General features: G+C 59.3%; 7 protein-coding genes and 1 non-coding gene across 8 annotated transcripts; 5 read left to right on the top strand and 3 right to left on the bottom strand.

The window, feature by feature from the left end:
* The first annotated feature begins 579 nt into the window (after positions 1-579).
* GGTG_01917 (CMGC/CDK/CDK5 protein kinase) lies at positions 580-2,917 on the top strand. The gene is made up of 2 exons (XM_009219688.1): positions 580-1,415; positions 1,510-2,917. The coding sequence occupies exons 1-2, from the start codon at positions 1,347-1,349 to the stop codon at positions 2,524-2,526; spliced, it is 1,086 nt and encodes a 361-aa protein (XP_009217952.1). The 5' UTR covers positions 580-1,346; the 3' UTR covers positions 2,527-2,917.
* A 135-nt stretch (positions 2,918-3,052) lies between these two features.
* GGTG_20275 lies at positions 3,053-3,168 on the bottom strand. Its single transcript, XR_653007.1, has one exon. It is a non-coding gene; the product is annotated as a 5S ribosomal RNA (ribosomal RNA).
* A 1,156-nt stretch (positions 3,169-4,324) lies between these two features.
* Positions 4,325-8,109, top strand: GGTG_01916 (hypothetical protein). Its single transcript, XM_009219687.1, has 3 exons — positions 4,325-4,787; positions 4,873-5,580; positions 5,664-8,109. Exons 1-3 carry the CDS (start codon positions 4,547-4,549, stop codon positions 6,095-6,097), a joined length of 1,383 nt encoding a protein of 460 aa, XP_009217951.1. The 5' UTR covers positions 4,325-4,546; the 3' UTR covers positions 6,098-8,109.
* A 400-nt stretch (positions 8,110-8,509) lies between these two features.
* On the top strand, positions 8,510-10,158 carry GGTG_01915 (hypothetical protein; the record flags this gene model as incomplete). Its single annotated transcript, XM_009219686.1, has 3 exons — positions 8,510-9,430; positions 9,644-10,096; positions 10,141-10,158. 3 exons carry the CDS (start codon positions 8,510-8,512, stop codon positions 10,156-10,158), a joined length of 1,392 nt encoding a protein of 463 aa, XP_009217950.1.
* A 657-nt stretch (positions 10,159-10,815) lies between these two features.
* Positions 10,816-12,103, bottom strand: GGTG_01914 (zinc ion binding protein; the record flags this gene model as incomplete). Its single annotated transcript, XM_009219685.1, has 3 exons — positions 11,971-12,103; positions 10,928-11,886; positions 10,816-10,878 (listed from the first exon to the last, which is right to left on the bottom strand). The coding sequence occupies exons 1-3, from the start codon at positions 11,978-11,980 to the stop codon at positions 10,816-10,818; spliced, it is 1,032 nt and encodes a 343-aa protein (XP_009217949.1). The 5' UTR covers positions 11,981-12,103.
* An 88-nt stretch (positions 12,104-12,191) lies between these two features.
* On the top strand, positions 12,192-13,976 carry GGTG_01913 (hypothetical protein). The gene is made up of 3 exons (XM_009219684.1): positions 12,192-12,563; positions 12,646-12,664; positions 12,730-13,976. The coding sequence occupies exons 1-3, from the start codon at positions 12,359-12,361 to the stop codon at positions 13,691-13,693; spliced, it is 1,188 nt and encodes a 395-aa protein (XP_009217948.1). The 5' UTR covers positions 12,192-12,358; the 3' UTR covers positions 13,694-13,976.
* Positions 13,760-16,217, bottom strand: GGTG_01912 (hypothetical protein). Its single transcript, XM_009219683.1, has 3 exons — positions 15,726-16,217; positions 15,047-15,586; positions 13,760-14,978 (listed from the first exon to the last, which is right to left on the bottom strand). Exons 1-3 carry the CDS (start codon positions 15,774-15,776, stop codon positions 14,256-14,258), a joined length of 1,314 nt encoding a protein of 437 aa, XP_009217947.1. The 5' UTR covers positions 15,777-16,217; the 3' UTR covers positions 13,760-14,255.
* A 1,468-nt stretch (positions 16,218-17,685) lies between these two features.
* GGTG_01911 (helix-loop-helix DNA binding protein) lies at positions 17,686-20,486 on the top strand. Its single transcript, XM_009219682.1, has 3 exons — positions 17,686-18,018; positions 18,855-19,585; positions 19,682-20,486. The coding sequence occupies exons 2-3, from the start codon at positions 18,991-18,993 to the stop codon at positions 20,002-20,004; spliced, it is 918 nt and encodes a 305-aa protein (XP_009217946.1). The 5' UTR covers positions 17,686-18,018; positions 18,855-18,990; the 3' UTR covers positions 20,005-20,486.
* The last annotated feature ends 798 nt before the right edge of the window (positions 20,487-21,284 follow it).

The raw sequence follows: 21,284 nt of genomic DNA, 5'->3' as shown, positions 1-21,284 counted from the left end.
CAGCACGTTCTTGGCAGCGGACAGGCCTGGGGGGACTGGAGGTGATAGGTGATAGGTCATGTGGCCGTGGGATGGAAGCACACCTACCGGTTACTGCCGGTTTGATTCGATGAATCCAGCCCAGCGCGCCACGCACCTCATTTGCAGGCGACATGGGCTGCATCTCGAATCAATCGGGCATGCCCATTCCATGCTGGCCTAGGAGCAGTGTGAAAACGCCGGCTTGCTCGGACGAACTCTCTCAACGTTTTCCAAAAACTCATCGAGCAGTGAACCGGTAAAATCTAGACGGTTCTGGACATTGATGCCCAGAGGGCTGGCAGGCTGGGGTGTGTGCGGGCGACGTGCGTCGTGGGGTTGGCACCACGCCCGCACGGTTAGGTCAAAAATAGCGGGCGAGCGTAGTGTACCATGTGGCGCAGTGGGGGGTGATGGATGGGCTTAGGCGAGACCGAGATCTCACAATGCTGAGCCTGCAGATCAGGCCGCGATTTGGGAGGCTGTCTCTGACTGTCCTGGCCCGTCGCGCTCACGTTTTCGGTCGCGCTGGGGGGGGGGGAGGGGGTCTCGTTTGCGCAGCCCACTTTGCGGCGCGCGGCGAAGCGAGAAGTTTGTTGGTGCCGTCGGTGCCTGCCCTTGTCGACCCCTCCTCTGCTGCTGCTGTGCTTGGACTGTGGCCGCCACGCCACACCCCTGTGCCGCGACGGAGTCTGGAAAGCTGGGGCCAGCATCTAAAAGGGGAAAAACAGAAACAAAAGATGGCCTGCGGTCGGGTGGCAGTGTGCACCACCAATGCATCAATAAAACACGATCACCAGCCCTGATCGCCCTCTGGCCATCCCGAGACGGCTCTCGATCAACCAATTCTAAATTAAGCTCAAACAAGAAGATAGTGGCCTCTACATCTGGCTAGAGGCTCCCGAATCGATTTCCCCAAGTATCAGAACATAATCCTACTCCAACCGAACTCAGCCAAGCGGGATCGTTCTCGAGCCCCTCCAAAAGCCTGGCCTTTCCGCCCTCCAACGCACCACACACCACCACCAACAGACCTTCCCGACGCCGCCGACGAACCAAGTGCGCCCAACACCCACTCTTCGCCCACACGCTCGGCTCTGTCACAACCCCCGCAGAGCCTGCGCCAACGCTCAACAGTCGCAATCACGACGGCGGCCCAGGGCTCTCGGTCTCCGGATCTGAGAGATCTTTTATCCCGCACCGTCACTGCCGGCCGCGTCCTGTTTGATCACCCCTCTCGCGCCGATAAGCCAAAGCAACCCCCGCCGGTCCCTCACTACTGCGTCTATCCGACGGCCGCGGGCGTCAGAGAATTCAGAGCCAACAAGATGGACGGAAAGAGGCACCTCAACTCGTTCCAGCAGCTGGAGAAGCTGGGCGAGGGCACATATGCTACCGTAAGATCCAACAGCCCTACTAGGCCCGAGACAGAAGCCCGGGTGAGGAAGCCAGTGGATTCCGAGGTTCGCTAACTCTTATCTCGTCGCACAGGTCTTCAAAGGTCGCAATAGGCACACGGGAGAGCTGGTCGCGCTCAAAGAGATCCACCTCGACTCGGAGGAGGGCACCCCCTCGACCGCGATCCGCGAGATCTCGTTGATGAAGGAACTCAAGCACGAGAACATCGTCGCGCTGCACGACGTTATCCACACCGAGAACAAGCTGATGCTTGTGTTTGAACACATGGACGGCGACCTCAAGAAGTACATGGACACTAAGGGTGATAGGGGCGCTCTGCAACCCATGGTGATCAAGTCCTTCATGTACCAGCTGCTCAAGGGCATTGACTTTTGCCACCAAAATAGGGTCTTGCACCGCGACCTCAAGCCCCAGAACCTGCTCATTAACAACAAGGGCTCGCTCAAGCTCGGCGACTTTGGCCTGGCCCGCGCCTTTGGCATCCCCGTCAACACCTTCTCCAACGAGGTCGTCACGCTCTGGTACCGCGCCCCAGATGTCCTGCTGGGCAGCAGGACCTACAACACCAGCATCGACATCTGGTCCGCCGGCTGCATCATGGCCGAGATGTACACGGGCCGCCCACTGTTCCCCGGCACCACCAATGAGGACCAGATCGTGCGCATCTTCCGCATCATGGGCACCCCCTCGGACCGCACATGGCCGGGCTTCTCGCAGTTCCCCGAGTACAAGAAGACGTTCCACACGTACGCGACCCAGGACCTGCGCCAGATCCTGCCGCAGATCGACGCCGCCGGCATCGACCTGCTCGGCCGGATGCTGCAGTTGAGGCCCGAAATGCGCATCAGCGCCCACGATGCGCTCAAGCACCCCTGGTTCAACGACCTCATCATGCAGCAGCATCACCACCAGCAACAACAACAACAACAACAACAACAACAACAACAACAACAACAGCAGCAGCAGCAGCAGCAGCAGATGCAGCAGGCTGCCCAGGTCCAGGCCCAGCAGGCCCACGCTGCCGCGCCTGCTGGTGGCCAATACCCGCAAGCCGTGCCTTCACAGGCACAGCCTTACGACAACTACTAGGTCTATTTTTCGGGAGAGCTGCAGTGACCACTTGGACCATCGGGTGGCAGACGCACAGCGAATGCATGGGGTTCTCTGTTTATATCTACAACGATATGATCATGTTCCTTATCTCATGGTCTTGACGGCTTTCTTGTTGATTCGCTCCATCGGACCCTCGCGGCCTGGATATTTGTATTGGGGAGACACAAAAGGACCCATCAGCCTAAAGTTTTCAAAGGCTAAATGAACGAACGCAAGCCTGTTTTTTATTTCTCTTTTTTTCTCCCGTCTGGTTATATCCGTGTCTCTTTATGCTTGGTTTCTGGGTTTGGCATTGGTTTGCATTATGGTTACAATGGGCAGCGATTTTATGCCTGTTTAGCTTTTGTCATGAGGGAGACTTCCTCTTTCATAAATACCTAATAGACAGGTCGTGCGAAACTGTTGCCAGGCCCCGGGATTGTGAACACGGTGGACATGCTCTCTTCAGTGTTACCTAACCGATAGCGAGTGGCGATGAAGATGTGCAAAAGGTGGCAAAAAGAACGTACAACACCAGGCATTCGCTTGTGGTCACCCACCAAACTACTACTCCGGCCGTCAGTGGCTTATCTAGGGGAGAGCGGACGGGATCCCGAGTTTTCCACAACGTGTGGTCGTACGTGACTACTATAGTTGGGCGGCGTCATTTTGTGTGGCAAGACACGACACCATCCCAGAACGGACCGCTCGGGTACTCTTCCTAGCAGCAGACTTCCTTATAGTATGGTGTTGTGGGTGACGTGTCACAGGAATATCACATACTTCGTGGATTTCACTAACTCTCTGCAATCCTCAGATTAACGAATGGAACTCTGAGGAAATACATGCCCAATATAGATCCCACTTGAACGTTGTTTTGTTGTGGACCCCCTTAAAGAACTCGCACGCAGGAGGGGCTCGGTCGCCTTAGTCCGGGTCCGTGACCTACATGGTATATCTATCATCTATATAATCGGGCTAGAAACCGAGCTTGAGGTGGTCGAAATCCGAGACACCGACACACAGTCACCAGGGGATGTAGCTAGCTTTATGATGGGGGTAAATTCTTGCCTTAGTCCAGCAACCAGGCCCGGCAGATGGTAGCCACTGAGCGGGTGAAAGCACCATTGGAAGGGCAACAAGTGAACCTGTGCTGTCCCCTTGATTGCCGTTGGGTACCCGACCTCTGGTCTCATGCCAATCAGTCAATCAAACCTTCTTATCTCAGTGTATGTTACGGGTCCTCTGGCCGCTTTTGGGGGTCGGGTACTCAACGCTCGGTACTCAATGGGATGGTGACACTGAGGTCATTGATGGGTGCTTGGATATGTGGTACATATCACATAGTATCCGACTGCGGGTCATACATAACATTAGGAACCAACAACAACTGCCACATTCTTGGTGCTTCTAGCAGTAGTCGCCGACGTTGTCACTGCCGATGCCGGCAGGGAGAACTGCAGATTCTAGATCACTGAAAATAGACTATCAGGTCTGTTGTGTATAGAATTGTCTAGGAATACGCTTACTGTAGTAGATTTAGCTGTGGGAAATACAAACGAAGTAACAGTTTCTCCGTAGAAAAAAAGAGCCGATACTCAAATTCAGCCACGGTATTGGCTTAGTGCAAAGTCAAGGGCAACAAAATGTAAAATGGTCCATTTCGATGTTGGTCATGAACAAACGAGGCCTGGGGTTGAGTCTCCACGCTGCTGCGCGGGCCCACATGCAGACCCACCCTGCATCAGGCTGGCTTTCTCCGCGATGCGCCTGACCTTGAACAAGGCATAACATCAACGACAATCCATCCAACATCAACCTCGCGTCATCTGCATCAACGTCGTCGCCGCCTGGAATCGACCAGCCACCACTCTCACAGACGCTCTCGCTAGAATCCACCTGCAATCGAGACACGAATCGAATCGACTTGCGCGGGCTGACAACATACGAAAGTCCAGCCGAAGCGAATTGATTGCGGCCGGACGACGAACCGCGCCGACCAACGGCGAAGCCCACGATGCCCGACTCGGCCCCCCGCAAGGGTCTGGCCTCGTCGCCGGCCCTGAGCCATGCGACACCGTCCAAGAAGAACGCCAAGGCTGGCACTCCCGCCACTGCCGGCGGCGACGAGGGCACCATTAAGGTCGCCTCTAAAAAAGAGTCCAAGGCCAAGCCCGTCAACGGCGCCATCAAGCTCAAAAAACAGGCTCCTCGGCATAGTAATCCGGGAAACTGGAAGGATGGTGGTGTTATTGACTGTACGCAGCCCCTCCATTCTCGGGCTGGACACCCTCAGGGCTCTCTTGGTGGTAGCTAACCTGGGATTCATCACGTCACTTGTAGCGGAGTCCAAGAAGTCCAAGGCAAATGCTTCTAGTGTGACTGCGGCATCTCCGGGCCCAGTGGTCAACCTCCTGGACGACAGCGCGCGGGAGACGTTTGCGACGGGCTATCCCCTTGAAGACTACATGGATATCACACAGTGTAAACACTGCAAGAAGAGCATCCTTGTGACGGCCGCCAAGGCGCACATCGCCGGCTGCCTGCGGCTCAAGAAGGAGAAGGCACAGCGCAAAAAGGAGGCTCGGGAGGCCCGTGAGCGGGCAAAAGAGCAGGCCGCGCGCGAGGAGCAGGCGCGCAAGGAAGAGGAGGAGGGTGGGGCAGGCGACGACAGCAGCGACGGCGACGACGAAGACGAGAAGCCAGGCGGCGGAGCAGGGAAGACCACAAAGAAGGCAGCCAAGAAGACGGGCGGCGACGGCGACAAGACGGGCAAGAAGCGGAAGGCCGACGGCGACCCAGATGGCGGCAAGGGCGGGCCCAAGCCCAAGAAGAAGAAGGATGAGCCAAAGCCCAAGGCTGTGAAGCCAAAGGGCCCCGTCGACGTGGAGAGGCAGTGCGGTGTCATCACACCTACAGGCCAACCCTGCGCGAGGTCTCTGACGTGCAAGACCCATAGCATGGGTGCCAAGCGCGCGGTCCCGGGGCGGTCACTGCCGTACGACATGCTGCTCACGGCATACCAGAAGAAGAACCAGGCGAAGCAGCAGAGTATGTCTTCCAGACGGCCAGCCCATGTCGATTCCATGTACAGCTGGAATCAAGATGCTAACTGGATCATGTGCTTTTTACAGAAGCAGCACTCGATGCCAACGCACCTTTGGAGGACGAGGATGAGGCGAACGCAGGCCCAGTGGACTCTGATGAGGAGACGGCGCTCGTTATGACGGCACTCTCGCGGTGGAAGCCCCAACCAGTAGTGCCACAGCCCGTCTTCACGCCCATCAAGCGACAGTACCAGCTTTCACGACTCCATGAGCAGCTGCAGATGGCGACTAACGGTGGGCGGCTGAACATCTTCAAGGTCGCTGGCTTTGGAGCACAGCGGCTGCCCGACGGCCACCCAGGCCTAATGGCTGATAACGAGGACGCGCCGGGAGAGCCCGACCACGGAATGGGCATGGGTCCTGCCTCCCGGAGGTCCTCGAGCTACAGCGTGTCGATGCAATCGGCTCACCCACACCATCCCCCACAGAGGCAACCATCAGTCACCGCGGGGCGAGCATAGGACACTCGCCCCGCCCAGACGATTCCGCCCCCTTCTCCTGCAGCCGGCCAGCAACTTCGAGCAATATCGGTATCATCTGATGACAGCATCATTGAAATGCCGCCACCAAAGAAACCTCGAATTTCCTGCCCGTCGGCCTCCATCGTCCGTGAGGCTCCGCGGCCATCACCGCAACAGGCGCGTCCCTTGAAAACGCCAGGTCCTTCCCGACGTCGTTCATCAAGCTCCCTCTCATCCAACACTCGTCCCAAGTACGGGGTTCCCCCACAGAGAGACACAGGATCCCCTGATCGGCGGCCACTCAAAAGACCGCACGGGAATGGGACCGCTCCCTCCCCGCGACAGGGACCTGTCCCAGGCAGGCCTCGACCTAGACCACCGCCTTCTGTCCAATGCTCGAGGCTGCCAGGAGCGGCAGCTACAGCCACTCCTCAGCGTATGGACCGTCCTCGACCGCTACCTCAAGGATCTCACTCGGTCATCCATGACGTTGTAGCCACTCCCCGTCGGCTATCGGGAGCGTCTCAAGACCCCCGTTCGGTCGTCCGTGAGACAGGAGTCGCTCCCCGCCAGCCATCGCACGCGCCCAAGGCTATGTCTCCTGGCGAACGAGGCGAGGGGCCTGTTCCTCGGACGCCACGAACGATCAAGGCCCTACCTCCTGTGCCGCATACACCAACGGACAAGGCGACCCAAAATGGCACTCCTGAAACACCCCATATGCCACCGACAACCATACGAGAGAGCACCCCTCAGACACCAGAGCCGAGGGTCGCTCGGGCCACACCTGCAGCCCAGCACCCTTGGCCCAATCCCACCCAAACCTCAGTGCTAAGGACCCCCAAAATCAACTTGAGTCTCCCGCCGAAGCCGCCTTCCCCCGCAGCCGCAAATTCCATCGGATGTGCCTCCATGACAGGAACGGCTGAGGGGGCTCGAGATCCACATATATAATTACCGAGAAAGTGATGCATGTCTGGTCTGGATAATGCTCATGTCTCTTGTAACACGGACGGATGCGCCTCTGGCCCCATTCGAGGCGTGTCCCATGCAAAACTTTATGAATCGTTCTTATAACATGCGTTCACGCCAAGTCTTTCAGGTGCTTGTTTTTCTTTTCTGGTTCCCCTTTAAACCTACATGGTCGTCTCTTACAAATTCCCAGCCGCTTGCTGGGGCTTGCTGCAATTTATTCCTCTTTTCATTTTATCTTGGTTCGAATGCTGGGGGAACTTGGTCTTTTCTCTCTCCCGCCTCGTTGCATTGTAACACGCGTACCGACCTATTTCCCACGTGGTTTTCATCTGGAGTACAAGGCGCACTCTAGCGACTCGATTAGTCTTTGCATCCCTCTGGATCTGCATGACTTTGGACAGGCCCCCTATAAAGTTCTTTGCTTGGTTTGTTGGGGCGCAGGCCCTTGGGTGTAAACGGACTACACATGGGCAACTCTGCATACAAGTTGCCTCTTGGGCGGGCTTGGCTCTTGCTTTTTTCTTCTGGTTTTTCTAGTCCCTTGGCCATTGGTTTCTAGAACCGACCTCGGGCAACTTAGGAATGGAAGATGAACAGCCCTAATTTTTACGCTGCGGCTCGCAGTCTGAGGCTACGTGGAAGTGGTTTGAGCGCCCGATTCGACTCTGACAACCACAGTCGGGCAGTGATTTGTGCAACGCGCAGGAGCCCGACTCGGCTGTTTTTATTTTATTCCATTGTCTGTCTCTTTTGTCCACAGCCAGACGGGCATAGATGCGAACTCGGCCACGTATCCGTCTTCCCCCCTGGGCCCCGGCCTGGCCGATTGGGATGAGTTGTTTCTCCCGCTAGCGCGTTTGGACCACAGCGGGCAAGGGTTTCGGCCAACCGCCTTTTCGGAACCGGCTTGTCCCAGCGGTGCGGGCTCGGCAACATGTTGAGAGCTGCCAGGACCCCACCCGGCTCGGTTGGGTAGAGTGCCTTTCTTTGTGCAGCGGGATGACGTCAACGTTGCTGTCCAATGGGTTCCTTCGAGCTGACTGGGGCTGGACTTTCAACACCAGCCAGTCCAGTCCAGCCCAGTCAAGGGCAGGGCAGGGCAGGGCGCTTGACAGCTTGCATCGCATGCATCATGTACCGCCTCTCTCGCTGCCCGACGGTGCGTTGTTCCTATTGATAAAACTCGTGTGACCTGTAGGTTTTTCTGTCGAGACCGCCTTATTTTACCGCCTCTCTCTCTCTCCTTGTGTCTAATTCGGCATACTGTTTGGCATGACTTGAACAAAAGAGAGAGGGAGATAGAGAGAAGCAAGCACGGAGAAGGAGTGACATTCTACACCGACCCAAACCGGGTATCACAAACGCAACTCCCACCAGAAAAAAAAAAGGTCAGCCACACAGATACCAGACACATACACGCTAGCGGAGCACAAAAACATGTCGTCGGGCGGCATCCTCCCAGCCCTGGGCCACGCGGCCTCGGGCTCGCTTGGGGCCGCCATCGCGACGGCGGCGACGTACCCGCTCGACCTGATCAACACGCGGCTCAAGGTACAGCGGCAGCTCGCGGCGCGCGACGGCGGGAGCGCCGCCGGGGACGCCTACGACGGCGCGGTCGACGCGCTGCGGCGGATCCTGCGCGACGAGGGCGGGCCGTCGGCCCTGTTCGTCGGGCTGGCCTCGGACGTGGCCAAGTCGGCGGCCGACTCGTTCCTCTTCTTCCTCTTCTACTCGTGGCTGCGGTCGCACCGCCTCCTCGCCGGCGGCGGCGGCGCTCGCGGAAAGAAGAAGGGGAAAGGCCTCGGGCCCGTCGAGGAGCTGCTGGTCGGCGCCGTCGCGGGCGCCGCCGCCAGGGCCCTGACCATGCCCGTGGCCAACGCCGTCGCGCGCATGCAGACGGCCGCGCTGGCGGCGGACCGGTGGAACGCGAGGAAGGGCGTGACCGGCGAGCTGCGTGACATGTGGGGCGAGAAGGGATTCGCGGGTCTCTGGGCTGGGTACTCGGCCGCCCTTGTCTTGACCCTGAACCCTAGCATCACGTTCTGCCTGGACCAGGTCATCCGGAGCGTTGTCGCGGGCGGTGGCAAGCCTCGTGGTGGCGGTGGTGGTGGTGGCGGCAGCGGCGGAGAGGGAGGCGACTTTGGCGGGTTCGTGACCTTCCTCAGCGCGGCCGTGAGCAAGGCCGCGGCGACCGCCATCACCTACCCTTTCCAGATCGCCAAGGCGCGGCTGCAGATTTCAAACCTGATGGCGTCACCGGCCGTGCCGAGGGCGCCGTCGCCGCCCACGCCGCCGCCGCCTTTCGTCCCGCCCGTCATCATCGAGCCCACGCCACCGCCCGAGTCCGAGAGCAGGAGGGTGAGGATGGACGACATACACGCGCGGCCGGCCGACCCGGCCGACGTCAGCAGGGGGGACGGGGCGCCGGCGGCCAGGCACGATGACAGGGATGAGATGGACTCGAACCATAGCCACCTCAGCCATATCAGCCACATGACGGCCGACGACGGCGGGCTCGGGCTCGGGATCCGGAACAACGTATTTCACACCCCGATGATCGGCTCGCCGCAGGACGACGTGGTCGAGGAGGTCAAGGAGGCCGTCGTGTCGGCGGCCCAGACCGTCGGGACCGGCGTCAAGAAGATGGCGCACGACAACATCTTCACCATGCTCCTGCACATCTCCAAGAGCGAGGGCCCGGGTGCCCTGTACGACGGCCTGGCCGGCGAGCTGTTGAGGGCCTTCTTTGGCCACGGCATCACGATGCTATCCAAGGACCTGCTGCACAAGCTGGTCGTGCGATTGTATTTCGGCCTCATCGCCGCCCGGAGGACCATCGATGACAGGCGGCGACCACCTGCCGATCCGCACGCGCGGGACCAGACGCTGCTCGCCCTCGTTGATCCCCACCCGCACACGCCGTCACCGTCGTCCCACACTCGGGTTGGCAGTGTTGCCGTTAGAGGACACGGTCCTCCCGACTATTCGGGTCGCCATCCCACGAGCCAAAAAGACCGAGAGTCGGTTAGCTATCGAGGAGAAAGAAGAGGCCCCGCTTATAACAGCAGGCGAGGCAGGCCAGCTGAATATGACGACTATAACGGTCCGGTCAGTTATCGAGGTGGCCCGAGCAATCATGGTGGCCAGAGTGGCTACAATGGCCGAGGCACCTATGGCGTCCGAAGCGGCCACGGCACCCGGAGCGGACACGACAACCGGAACGGTTATGGCGCAGGAGAGTCAACCGGCTACAGAGACAGAGCCCCCGCCCGATACCTCCCCTACCGCGACGACGCCAGATCGCAACACAGCCTGCGTCCCGCCCAAGAGGAGAGCCGGGTACCTTTCGGGCTCGATAGGGAGGACACAGAATCCACAACAACAAGAGAAATCCGAAAGGCGGTGAGAGAAGTGGCCGACTACATGTTGGATAGCAGCCATCGCATGATCAAGGACAGGTCGTAGGGTCTCCGAAGCGAGGAGAGTTGGCGTTGGAGCGACTTTGTCCGATGTCAAGAACACACATGTAATGTCAAGATAGAGAGCGCTGTGGGCTTCTAGGTTTCGGGCTTTTCATCTCGCCTATAATAATAATGACCTCAAGTTTCAGCATTGAAACGCCACGCCGAGCTTCTTGACCTGGTTCACGCCGCCGGCCGAGAAGCCCGTGCCTTCGCTCCGGAGCTCGACGAGCCCCGGCGCCGTCTTGTCTTTCTTGTGCTTGTCCGACGGGCCCCTCTCGGTCACGTCGGCGTCGCACACGAAGCAGCGGACCTCGTTCGGGTCGGCCTCGGGGGCGTGCGGGTCTATCCTTCTCGTCGGCGTCATGAACTGCGCAACGCAGGACTTGCACACGACGTGGCCGCACGGCTTGGCCAGCACGGCCTTGGAGCTGTTGGACAGCGCCTTCCTGCAGGACGGACATATCCTCTGCCGTGCCGCCGCCGCAGCCCCCGACGAGGAGGAGCCGCCCTTGGCGCCTTCTGGGGGCCCGTCTTCGGTAAAGTGTATGGCCGTCAGCGAGTGCATCGACAGCGGGTGCGGGCTGCCCTCCTTGGAGCTCGGGCAGACGGGCTCCCGCTTGACGGGCTTCTTGACCTCGTGCAGCACGTTGTGCTGGTTCGACGTCGGCGTCACGGTGGGGGCCCAGAACGAGGGCAGCGTGGGTTTGGCCGCCTTTTCGCTGTCGATGGTCCGCCGCGCCTTGGCCCGGTCCTCGGCCGCGATGCGCGCCACCTCCTCCTCGTCCAGCTCGAACGCGCGCTTCTTGGAGGAGGAGGAGGAGGAGGAGGAGGCGGCGGCGGCGGCGGCGGCGCTCCCGCCACTGCTATCCGCGCCGCCGCCGTCCGTCAGCAGCAACATCTTGGGCGGTGGTGCCTGCGCCGCCGCCGCCTCTGCTGCAGCAGCGGCAGCCGACTTGCCGTCCCCCTCCTTGCCGTGATTTGTTGGCGGCGGCGGCGCCGAGACGTCGAAGCCGGCCTGGACGAGCTCGAACTCGCGGACGGCGCGGTCGTGAGCCTCCTGCTCGCCCAGGTCGCGGGCGCGGGCCTCGTCCCGCTCGGCGTCAGCGCGGGCGCGGGCGGCGCGCCTGATCTCCTTCTTCTGCGCCAGAATGTTGCTCAGGGCGCACTCGCGGCAGAAGATGTCGCCGCGCGGGCAGGCCACGGGCTCGACGGCGGCCTCGAGGCAGAGCGAGCACGAGGCGAAGGGCAGGAAGGACTCGCGCGACAGGCGGGCCGACGAGGCGCCCCAGGCGGCCTTTGCCTGCGACCGCTCGTACGACGTGAAGACGGCCCTGCTGGTGTTCCTTTTGCCTGTTGGGAGGTAGTTGTGTCAGATGCTATCTTGCAGGGTCCAAGGGTTTGGGAGGGTCCAGGCAGTGAAAGGGGTGTACGTACTGTGGGACATGTTGGGGATTCGGATGTGCCGTCGAGGAGACAGTCGTCGTGTTGGGGCAGGTTTCACAGCTGGAAAGACACTGTCAAATTTAAAGCCGTTGGCGAGGAGCTTCCGATTTAGGAGAGCTTGCGATGTGGATTAATTTGCTAGTATAACGCGTTGGGCGCGATGAAATAAATGGGGTTCAATGAAGTCACTCCTCCACCACCCAAAGCGCCAAAGCGGGGCCGCATATTATCACTTGTCACTGCAGATGCGTGACATCAGCATCAGCATCAGCATCAGCCGTGCGGTTTTTGCCCGCCAAGAAAACGACAACCTTTTATTGAGAACCCTCATGGAACATCACCGCCAGGTCACCCGCGTCGACAGCCAGACCGGTGCACCATGGCCCTGACGCCCGCCGTGCCGCCCCAGAAGCCCGGCCTGGCGTGGCGGGCCGGCTCGACCATGATCATGGGCCTGACCGGCCTCCTGTCCAAGGGTTTCCTGTACGGCCTCAACGATGTCGAGGTCATTGGCATGGACCGGTTCCTCGACCTGCTCGAGAGCAGGAGGGAGGTCGACAGGCGGCGACGGGGCCTTATTACCGGTGATTCTGCCAAATAGTTTTGCAGTTTTGTGTCGCAGATTAGGGACAGGGCGCTGACTCCCTTGCATGGGGCTGTCTTCAGTGAGCAACCATACGTCTGTGTAAGTAACCCACCGGCCGGCCCCGCGACAAAGAAACACGCTTTGCTCACCAGCCACCCAAACAGCCTCGACGACCCTCTCATCTGGGGCATCATCCCCCTCAGGTACTACTTCGACGCGGCCAGCCTGAGGTGGTCGCTCGCCGCGCACGACATCTGCTTCAAGAACGGCCTCCTCACCCGCTTCTTCCAGATGGGTCAGACCCTGCCCACCTACCGCTTCAGGCACTCGCCCCTGGGCGGGCCCTTCCAGCCCACCATGACCGACGCCGTCCGCCTCCTCTCGGACGGCCGGGCCCCGCCGGCGTTTCTACCTTCTGCGTCAGCGACGGGCCCTGCCGCCGCCGCCACCTTCCGCCCCTGGGCCCCGCCGCACGCCTGGGTGCACGTCTTTCCCGAGGGCTGCGTGCACCAGCAGGCCGAGCGCGGGATGCGCTACTTCAAGTGGGGCGTCGCCCGCCTGATGCTCGAGACCCCCGGCCTCGACGACGGCGGCCCATCGTCGTCGTCGTCGTCGACGTCCCCGCCGGGCTCCGCCGCCGCCGCCGCCGCCCCGAACATCGTGCCCATGTTCATCGACGGCACCGACCGCATCATGGCCGAGGACCGCGGCTTCCCGCGCTTCCTGCCGCGCGTCGGCCGCCGCGTCCGCGTCGTCTTTGGCGAGCCGCTCGACGCCGAGGTCGCCTTTGGCGACCTGCGCCGCCGCTGGAGGGAACTGGTGGTGGCCGCCTCGTGTTCTTCCTCTTCCTCTTCCTCTTCCTCCTCCTCGCCCCGCCTGCCCCGTCGGGACGGAGACGGCGAGACGGCGCCGGCGCTGACGGTAGACTTGGAGCACAGCGAGGAGGCCCGGGCGATCCGCATCGAGGTCGCACGGAGGCTCCGCGACGAGGTCCTGAAGCTCCGCCGCAGCCTAGGCTACCCCGACGAGGACCCAAAGTTTGCTCTCGCCGAGACCTGGGCCAGAGACGCCGGGGCTGGCTACAACCGCAAGAGCAATGTTGACGATAGTACCGTCAGCCAAAGGTGAAAACAAAGAAAAAGCTCTGCCCCGCCACGAGACTACATAGATCACATAGACACAGTGCTGAATCCATGCGGCAAAGAAGAAATTAACTCGCATTCAAGATAAATCGGGGTCGGGAAAGGGGTAGGGACAATGCTCTCGAGCCCGCCGTCAACTTGAGGCATCAGAAACACCAGTAAAATATCGCCTGCATGTCGAAATAATCCAAAACCCACCAGGAAACTCCAAAGTTCGACATAACAACGCAATGCCAAAAGGGCAAAGACAATCATAAAGTCGTTTCCGCTAATAAAATCAACTGGTGGGAATATACAAAATTCAACGTAGTTCCTGTAGCGCCCTCCTGTACGCTCAAAACACTAGAGACCACGTTGTATCCTTCTCTTGGCATGGACTCGGCAGAATATGGCTGCTTAATCTGGATGCTTTGGGTGAGCATAGCCCTTGTTCGTTCACATCTTTGAGTGAAATGCAGTCCCCTCGCTGGCTTACAGTCCATGACCAATCTATGTAGGGCCCTATGACGACCACTGGATCCCCGCCACTGTTGCCCTACTCCCAGGTCTCATGTGATGTAGACTTTTTTGAGATCGCTCCAGGGGTAGATCTCGCCAGTCCGGAGATCTTTGACGCGTTGGCGGGGCAAGCCCGACTTTTTAGCGTACTCCTCGAGCCGGGCCTTGCCGTACACCCTCGAGTTGGGCAGCATCACCAGATCGGGCTCGACGTGGCTCTTGCTGTGGTGCGCGTAGGGCACGTTGCGGGCGAGCTCGTTCAGCTCCGTCGAACAGATGGGGCACATGGAGGAACCAAGTGTTATGGCTGTCGACGACGGAGCGGCCGTGGCGGACGAGGAGGCGTCGGCGCTGGCGGGGGTGGCTGACGCGCTGTCACTGTTGCTGTTGCCTCCACTGTTGTTGGGGGCGGCAACGTCGCGCGCTTCGCTCGAGTGGCAGGCCGGCGTCTTGAGTGCCGAGAGGCCCGAGGACAGCGCGATATGCAGCAAAGGAAATGAGGGGAGTGATAGCAGGCGGTTGTGGGTCGAGGTGAAAAGATCGGCAAGCATTTCCCAGCGATCAGGGCTCCAAAGGTCACCGTACGAGTCTCCAGTGCGGTCCGGCGTGACTGCGAGCAAACCTGCGGCCTGGTTGACTTGTAGCGGGTATGTCTCCTTGAAGGGAATGAGGTACTTCCTGGCGTGTGCTATCGCCTCCAAGAACCTGGGCATCGACTGCGACCTCACCAGCTCTATATACTGCTGAAAGCGAAGCATGAACTCAAGATTGCTCTGCCATCATAACCATCCCAGGTTAGCTTTGATCAAGAAATATGCGATCTTGGGGACAAGCAGCTCACGTCAATCTTGCGCAACTCCTTCTTGTTATCTATACACCATGACAGGGCCTCGGTAACGCTCCTGTTCTTCAGGCTCTCCTGTATCTTGCTCATTTGAACAAAAGTCTCGACATCAACCAGGTCGCGCATTCCTCGCTCGTCAGCCAGGGCCGTAGCGCTATTGTTGTAGCCGTGGCGGAGAAGGTAGTCGACGAGCAGACGGTCGAGGCGGCGGCGGGACCACTGCTCGTATTTGACGTCGTCGAGCGTTTGCATCGAGGCCAGTTCGCCTAGGTGGGCGGCACGGGCGTCGAGGTGGCGGTACAGGCGGGCCTCCTCGTCGGCGCATGCCGAAAGCTTGCGTTTGATGCCACGCACTCGGGCTAACATGGAGTCGATGTTGCGGAGCACATCGTCGGGCGAGGCCCGTCCGTTGGCCGAGTTGGTGGCCGTGTCCTTCAGCAGGTTTTTGACCGCCTGTGATTCCTTCTCGACGGTGAAGTGGGCCGACCGGAAGTTTTTGCGCATCAACTCATAGGGGAGCCGGAGCAGCGGTTGGTCCTGCGTACAAGGCGGTGGCGAGCTTCGTCAGCGTTCTGTAGTGCCGGCTCGGCCGGGTTAAGTGCTCTGTTGGGTACTTGGGCCGGTGATGGTTGCCCCGCAAGAACAAAGTAGGCTAGGTCCCGCCTCTGAGCCTTACAAGAAGAAGGTGGTTCGCCTTGTCGATTTTTGTGGTTTCATGGTCCGCCATGGTGCCTTGTGTGCCCGAGAAGGTCTCACCAACGGGCTGATGTGCGGCTTTGGGTCACGGCAGAGGAAACTAGGAACGGGGACGGGAGCGCGGCCAGGAACTGGGTATCTTCGGGTCGGTCCTTGAGGGCCCGTCTGGCCGGGCTGAGAAACGAGCCGTCATACGGCACCTTGTTGGACCCGAGGGAACAGCGTGGCCGTCGAGATGGGCTTGTCGCGCCCACTCAGAGCAGGCCAATTCTCGTCACGGCGAGTCGGGTGGTTTTCAGGGCAGCGGGACTCTAGGGAGGCGTGTTCGTGTGCTCTAGGGTCGTGTCGTCGGGTATCGCAGGGCTTGGCTGGGCGGGAGGAGGTGGATGGACAGGTCTGGCAGAAGCGACGGCGTTTGCAGAAGCTCGGCAAGCGTCGCCACCCGAGCCAAGGACTCCCAGGGCCCATCGTGGTGACCTGCGATTGCAGCTGGGGGCCCAGGCTCCAATTTTGGTGGGGTCGCGGATGAGCAGCAGCCCAGGCCCGATCCTTGACAGTGGGGCCGTCTGCAGCAACCACAGCACAACACCCCCGCCGTGCTTCGTGCTTCAGACCCATGTCGCTGCACCTCGCGTTTGCTGGCTCCCACGCTCCCATTCACACACACTCCACATCGGATTCGCGCATGTGCGGCAGCTTCAATGGCTGGCGTGGGCGTGGGCGTGGGCGTGGGCGTGGGCGTGGTCGGGTCGAAACGGGCGCTTAGTTAGGTAGTTTGCGTGCAAGACAGTCGCGCGCGTGATGGCGTCCAGCCAAGCCAAAACATCACGCGTCGGGCCGAGCAATCCTTCGTCCCTTCAAGAGCTCGTAATCACATGATGCCTGCTGTCCTCTGTCACCGTTGAAGTGCTAGATGGGGTGGTGTCTAACCTTGGACATTCTAGTTTTTGGGGGGGTGTAAGACGGTCTGGATAGCAAGTTTATCTCACAAGTTCAGACTCGTCACCTGCCACCCCCTTCTTGTCAGACTGCCCTCTCCTCGGTCACGTCGAGGAGAGTGATGTGTTTCCCAACCACCACCTATCCGTACCCCCGTTCAGCTGCGTGTCATAGGCGCGAGAGGCCCCCACTCGGCTGGCGTCATATCAGCTGCGAGACATCTAATATTAGGGATACACGTATGGTTGGGTTGTGAAGGCGGTAGCTTGCCAAATAAGAACCTGGACTCAACTGAAGGGGAAAGGCAGAGGGAAAGTAAGACGAGAGACATGGCAATAGGAACGATGGGAAATAGATGATCACATAGGAAAAGAATAAGAGAGAAAAACCCATCTACAGGGCAGGCAAGTACTGCTGGAAGTCCTGTTTTTTTTTGGTCGCCCAGGTAGGTGCGTCGTCAAAGGTACGGTTCCGTCTTCCCCGCTGGCACACCAAAACACCCCCCTCGACCACACATGGACCTTGGCAGAAACGAAGAGAAAAGCTAGTTGGCGCTGCTCCGGACCCTGCCTTGGGGCGTCTGCGGTTTTATTGATCTCATTGTCTCCCCAACGGGCTAGATCGAGCACTCGGCCGCCTATCCTTTCCTCGGAGGCGCACGAGAGAGGCAGCCGGCAGGTGTTAGTGGTGTCCTCGCCAGGCAGGCAGGGCCCCTCCGTCCCCCCTCTCCAGACTTCACGCGCCCTTGCACGAGACTTTCCTGTGCCCTTCCCTCAGCCGGGATGGAGGGGAGTGGGCCTGGAAGACAGCCAAAGAGAAGGTTTGCCCGCGCCTTTCTTGCGGGCTTAGCACCACGGCTTTCTCCCCTCCCAGCGCGGGAGGGTGGCCCGTGCCCAGAGCCCAGGCATGGTGGGTACCCGCACCTGACCCAACAGGCTCCTGATTGGCCTGGCGCGAAATCCCTCCCGCCCGTATTTATTCGCCTTCCCTCGCACCCGACCTCCCTCAACACGTGCTCCCTCCCTCCATGCTCACCTGACTTCCGCTCCTCCCCAAACTACGACCAGCGAGGCGCGGGCGACGACATCTGCAGCCACAACCCTTTGCTTTCGGATCCTTGGGAGTTTCGGCTTTTACTGTCGTTTGAGATTACCCAGACTTCTGTCGTGGATTTAATCATCTTCGTTTTTTCATTTTTTCTCGGTTGCGGTGGTTGATCGTTGCCAGATTTTTGGCCGCCGACAAAGCCCAAGCTCAGACACCAACCAAGAGCCAATCCGCGCCCCGTGGTTTGCCAACCGCGCTCTCACACGCTCAAGCACATGACCGAACAAGTGAGTTGGACGGGTCCCTTCTGCATTTGGCCCTCAATGCACTCCACAAGCCGCAACCGTCAAGTCGACCGTGAGCGACACTTTTGCTCAGCCGAGATGTTGCTGCACTCGCCCGGATCGTCGTGGCGAAAGGCAAAAAAGCATAATCGAATGGCCCATTCCCTGCACCAGCCATCGACAATTGGCGCTGCCTGTAGCAGGCAGAGTCTACAGCCTCGACAACGGCCCTGAATCCATTCGTCTACACTCCCTGATTCGGTTTCTTCTACTTCTTTTCGTCACACTGCCTGCCGTCAACCACATCGTCGGCTCTCAATCACCACCGCTGTTTTCATCGGATTCGCCCTTCTCTTTGTCGTGGCTGCCTTGCTGTGGTCGTTGCGGGCGGATCTTGGCAGCCAGAAGGAAAGCAGACTGCTGTGCAACGCTGATCGGAGTGTCGCATATGCACCTCGCCTTGGCCCCTATAAAGCCTCCAACCTATTCTGGACGCAGCGCCCGCCTCACCACCTGGAGCTCAGGGCTTGTCTCGGTACCCAAGAATCAAAGCCAGTGCTTTGTTCCATGCCGTCACGTCTTGACGGAGCAGCAAATATATATGCACATGTCTATCGCCTGACTCCTGAGGAACGGCTTTGTGCCTCTGGCTCGCCAAGGCGTGACCTGGCCGGCTCCCCACACGCCTCTCTCCTCGCCTATTTGTGCAAATACCAACACTGTCATTTCACTCACTCTACTTGCCTCAACCTGTGCATACTTTGGGACCAGAGGATAGAATCGTGGCCATATTATCTTCCCCCACTTGCGGATACCGAGGTTACTAACTGGTGATGCAGTTAGTGCACATCTGACCCGTGACTGAAGCCACATCACGCGCATCTCAGCCAATCCGGCAATCGCCGTGGCCCCCTGGGAGCAATCCGGCGGTACAGCCTCCCACTCGTCATCTGTCATCGCCAAAATCACTTCGCTATGGCCGAGGTCGCAGCGTTGGAACAGCCTGGCCTGAAGGGCGAGCCAACAGCCCCGGCATCGCCAACACAGAAACGCAAGCGCGGCACCGAATCGGCCTCTCCAGAATCGCGTCGCTCCAAGCGAGGACTAGCTACCGCAAACATGCAGGTGGCCAACGGCGATCCAACCGACCAGCAGGTTTTCCTGGATGCCACCATGACGGGTGAGCACCCGGCGCCGCCTGATAACCTCACAGACGCCGACTTTTCTGCCTTGCAGCAAGCTACGGTTGACCACAACGACGTGTCGGACCCCGCCAATGCCTCTAGCACCGCAGCGGCCGCCCTTGGGTCCATGTACCCGACCCTGCATGTCCCCCAGACTACCGAGGAGACATTTGCGGCCCAAGCAGGCGTGGAGCCGGAGCATTCAGAGTCGGCGTTCGGGGTTTCGGCAGACGGCCTACCAATGGATGCGTCGACACTCGAGACTATCCAGCAGCCATCCCCGCCCAACGGGATCCGCCAGGACCTTCCTAGGTATCCCCAAGCCCAGAAGCCAGCGGTTGGCTCGGAGGAGTGGCACAAGTTGCGCAAAGACAATCACAAAGAAGGTGAGCTCAAACAGAACTCATACGATACTCTTCCCCTCTCCTTCTGACGTGGTCAGGGCTCCCAAACAAGACGCTGACTAACATGTGCTTGTCCAGTCGAGCGGCGCAGGCGAGAAACCATTAACGAGGGAATCAACGAGTTAGCCAAAATAGTACCCGGGTGTGAGAAGAACAAGGGCTCCATCCTACAGCGCTCTGTTGCCTTCATCACACAGCTCAAGGAGAACGAGACGCAGAACATTGAGAAGTGGACTCTGGAGAAGCTGCTCACGGAGCAGGCCATCGCAGAGCTGAGCCAATCAAACGACAAACTCAAGACGGAGTGCGAGAGGCTCTACAGAGAACTGGAGAGCTGGAAGCGAGTGGCTATGGCCGCCGGGCTTTCTCCTGAAGCCAAGGATGGGGGTGTGACCAGCTAGGAGTGGTGATCAGCTAGACATCCTGCCGTCAAGGAGACCGGTACACTTTTGCCCACTTGACCAGTCCGCTTTGCTCTCATTTGCATCTCATCGAACTCGACACTTTTATTTTTTGCTCTTTTATTACCTCCCTCGCGCATTGATTACCCGCGGGGGACGTTGTATGGCCATGGGTTGACACTTGAGATTTCTTTTTGGGTCTTTTTCTTTACCGGCCCCCTTCTCATCAATATGGAGTCCGCAAACTTGGCGACAGACTTTGTGAGCGCTGCTATACCAGGTTTTGGGCATTTGGTTGTTACTGGAGTCGCCACCAATGTAATTTCTATAGGGGGTCCAGGCCGGGGCAACGAGGTGCGTGGGTTTGGTACGCTGTTGCTATCATCTGTTTTGGGTTGGTAGGTTGATAGGTTGGGTGGGATTATTCCGTATTCATTACCTTTATCCATTTTCTATGCTGGTACGTCTGACGAAGCACCGACACCAACTGATAGCTATCCGTGCTGTGTGGGATCGAGTCCAGGGCGGGAGGAAGACGTTGCATGCAACGATTATGCAGAACAACGAGATCGTCCTCAGGTGGGGACCCCACGCCCTCACTCAGGCAATTCGACCGGTTTGCACATAGGTGGGTGAGTGAGTTCGCGCCCCGAGCGAACCGAGAGCTCCTCTCAGCTTCGAATCAGCCGTGCTTGACATGCCGCCGCTGCCAATACGGACATGTCCAAGACCAAGCCAAACCTAGCTCAGTCGCATGGACTTTCCCAATCAAGGTTAAGCCCACAAGCTCCCACCGCGCTACCCCAGTTTATCGGCCGCCGCTAGGCCCTCCTTGATCGGCTGGCCGGCCGATGCTCGGGGCAGCTGGAGAGCGGTTGTGAGCTTGAAAACACCTGGCTGTCGTAGCTGGCTCTTATTTGATACTGCAAAAATAAACAGGTCGGTTTTTCGACCCCCATCTTTTAGTCGCCGTTGGAGCAGACGCCTGCGTAATTCCAGCCACGACAGGCCGAAGCGCCCAACTGTTGGGACTTCCTGATCGACGGGTATCACAGCCGGTGTGACGTAAGGTATATTCGACTCGTGCCTAGTCCCCGCCTCGTCTCGCCCGCGATAAGGTTCCCCACCGGCAAACCCCGTCCGGACATGGCGTTGGCTCCTTTTCATTGTTGCCGACCACGAGACTCGGTCGTGTTAGGCTAGGCCCCTCCCATGCCACCTTGTCCACCTCGCAATCCCGCCACGTAAAATCTCCGGACTGAACCTCCCCAGGGCCCCCC

The sequence above is a fragment of the Gaeumannomyces tritici genome, assembly GCF_000145635.1.
Source record: "Gaeumannomyces tritici R3-111a-1 unplaced genomic scaffold supercont2.1, whole genome shotgun sequence".
In the NCBI taxonomy this organism is placed as follows: domain Eukaryota; kingdom Fungi; phylum Ascomycota; class Sordariomycetes; order Magnaporthales; family Magnaporthaceae; genus Gaeumannomyces; species Gaeumannomyces tritici.
This window is presented reverse-complemented; position numbering and strand designations above follow the sequence as displayed.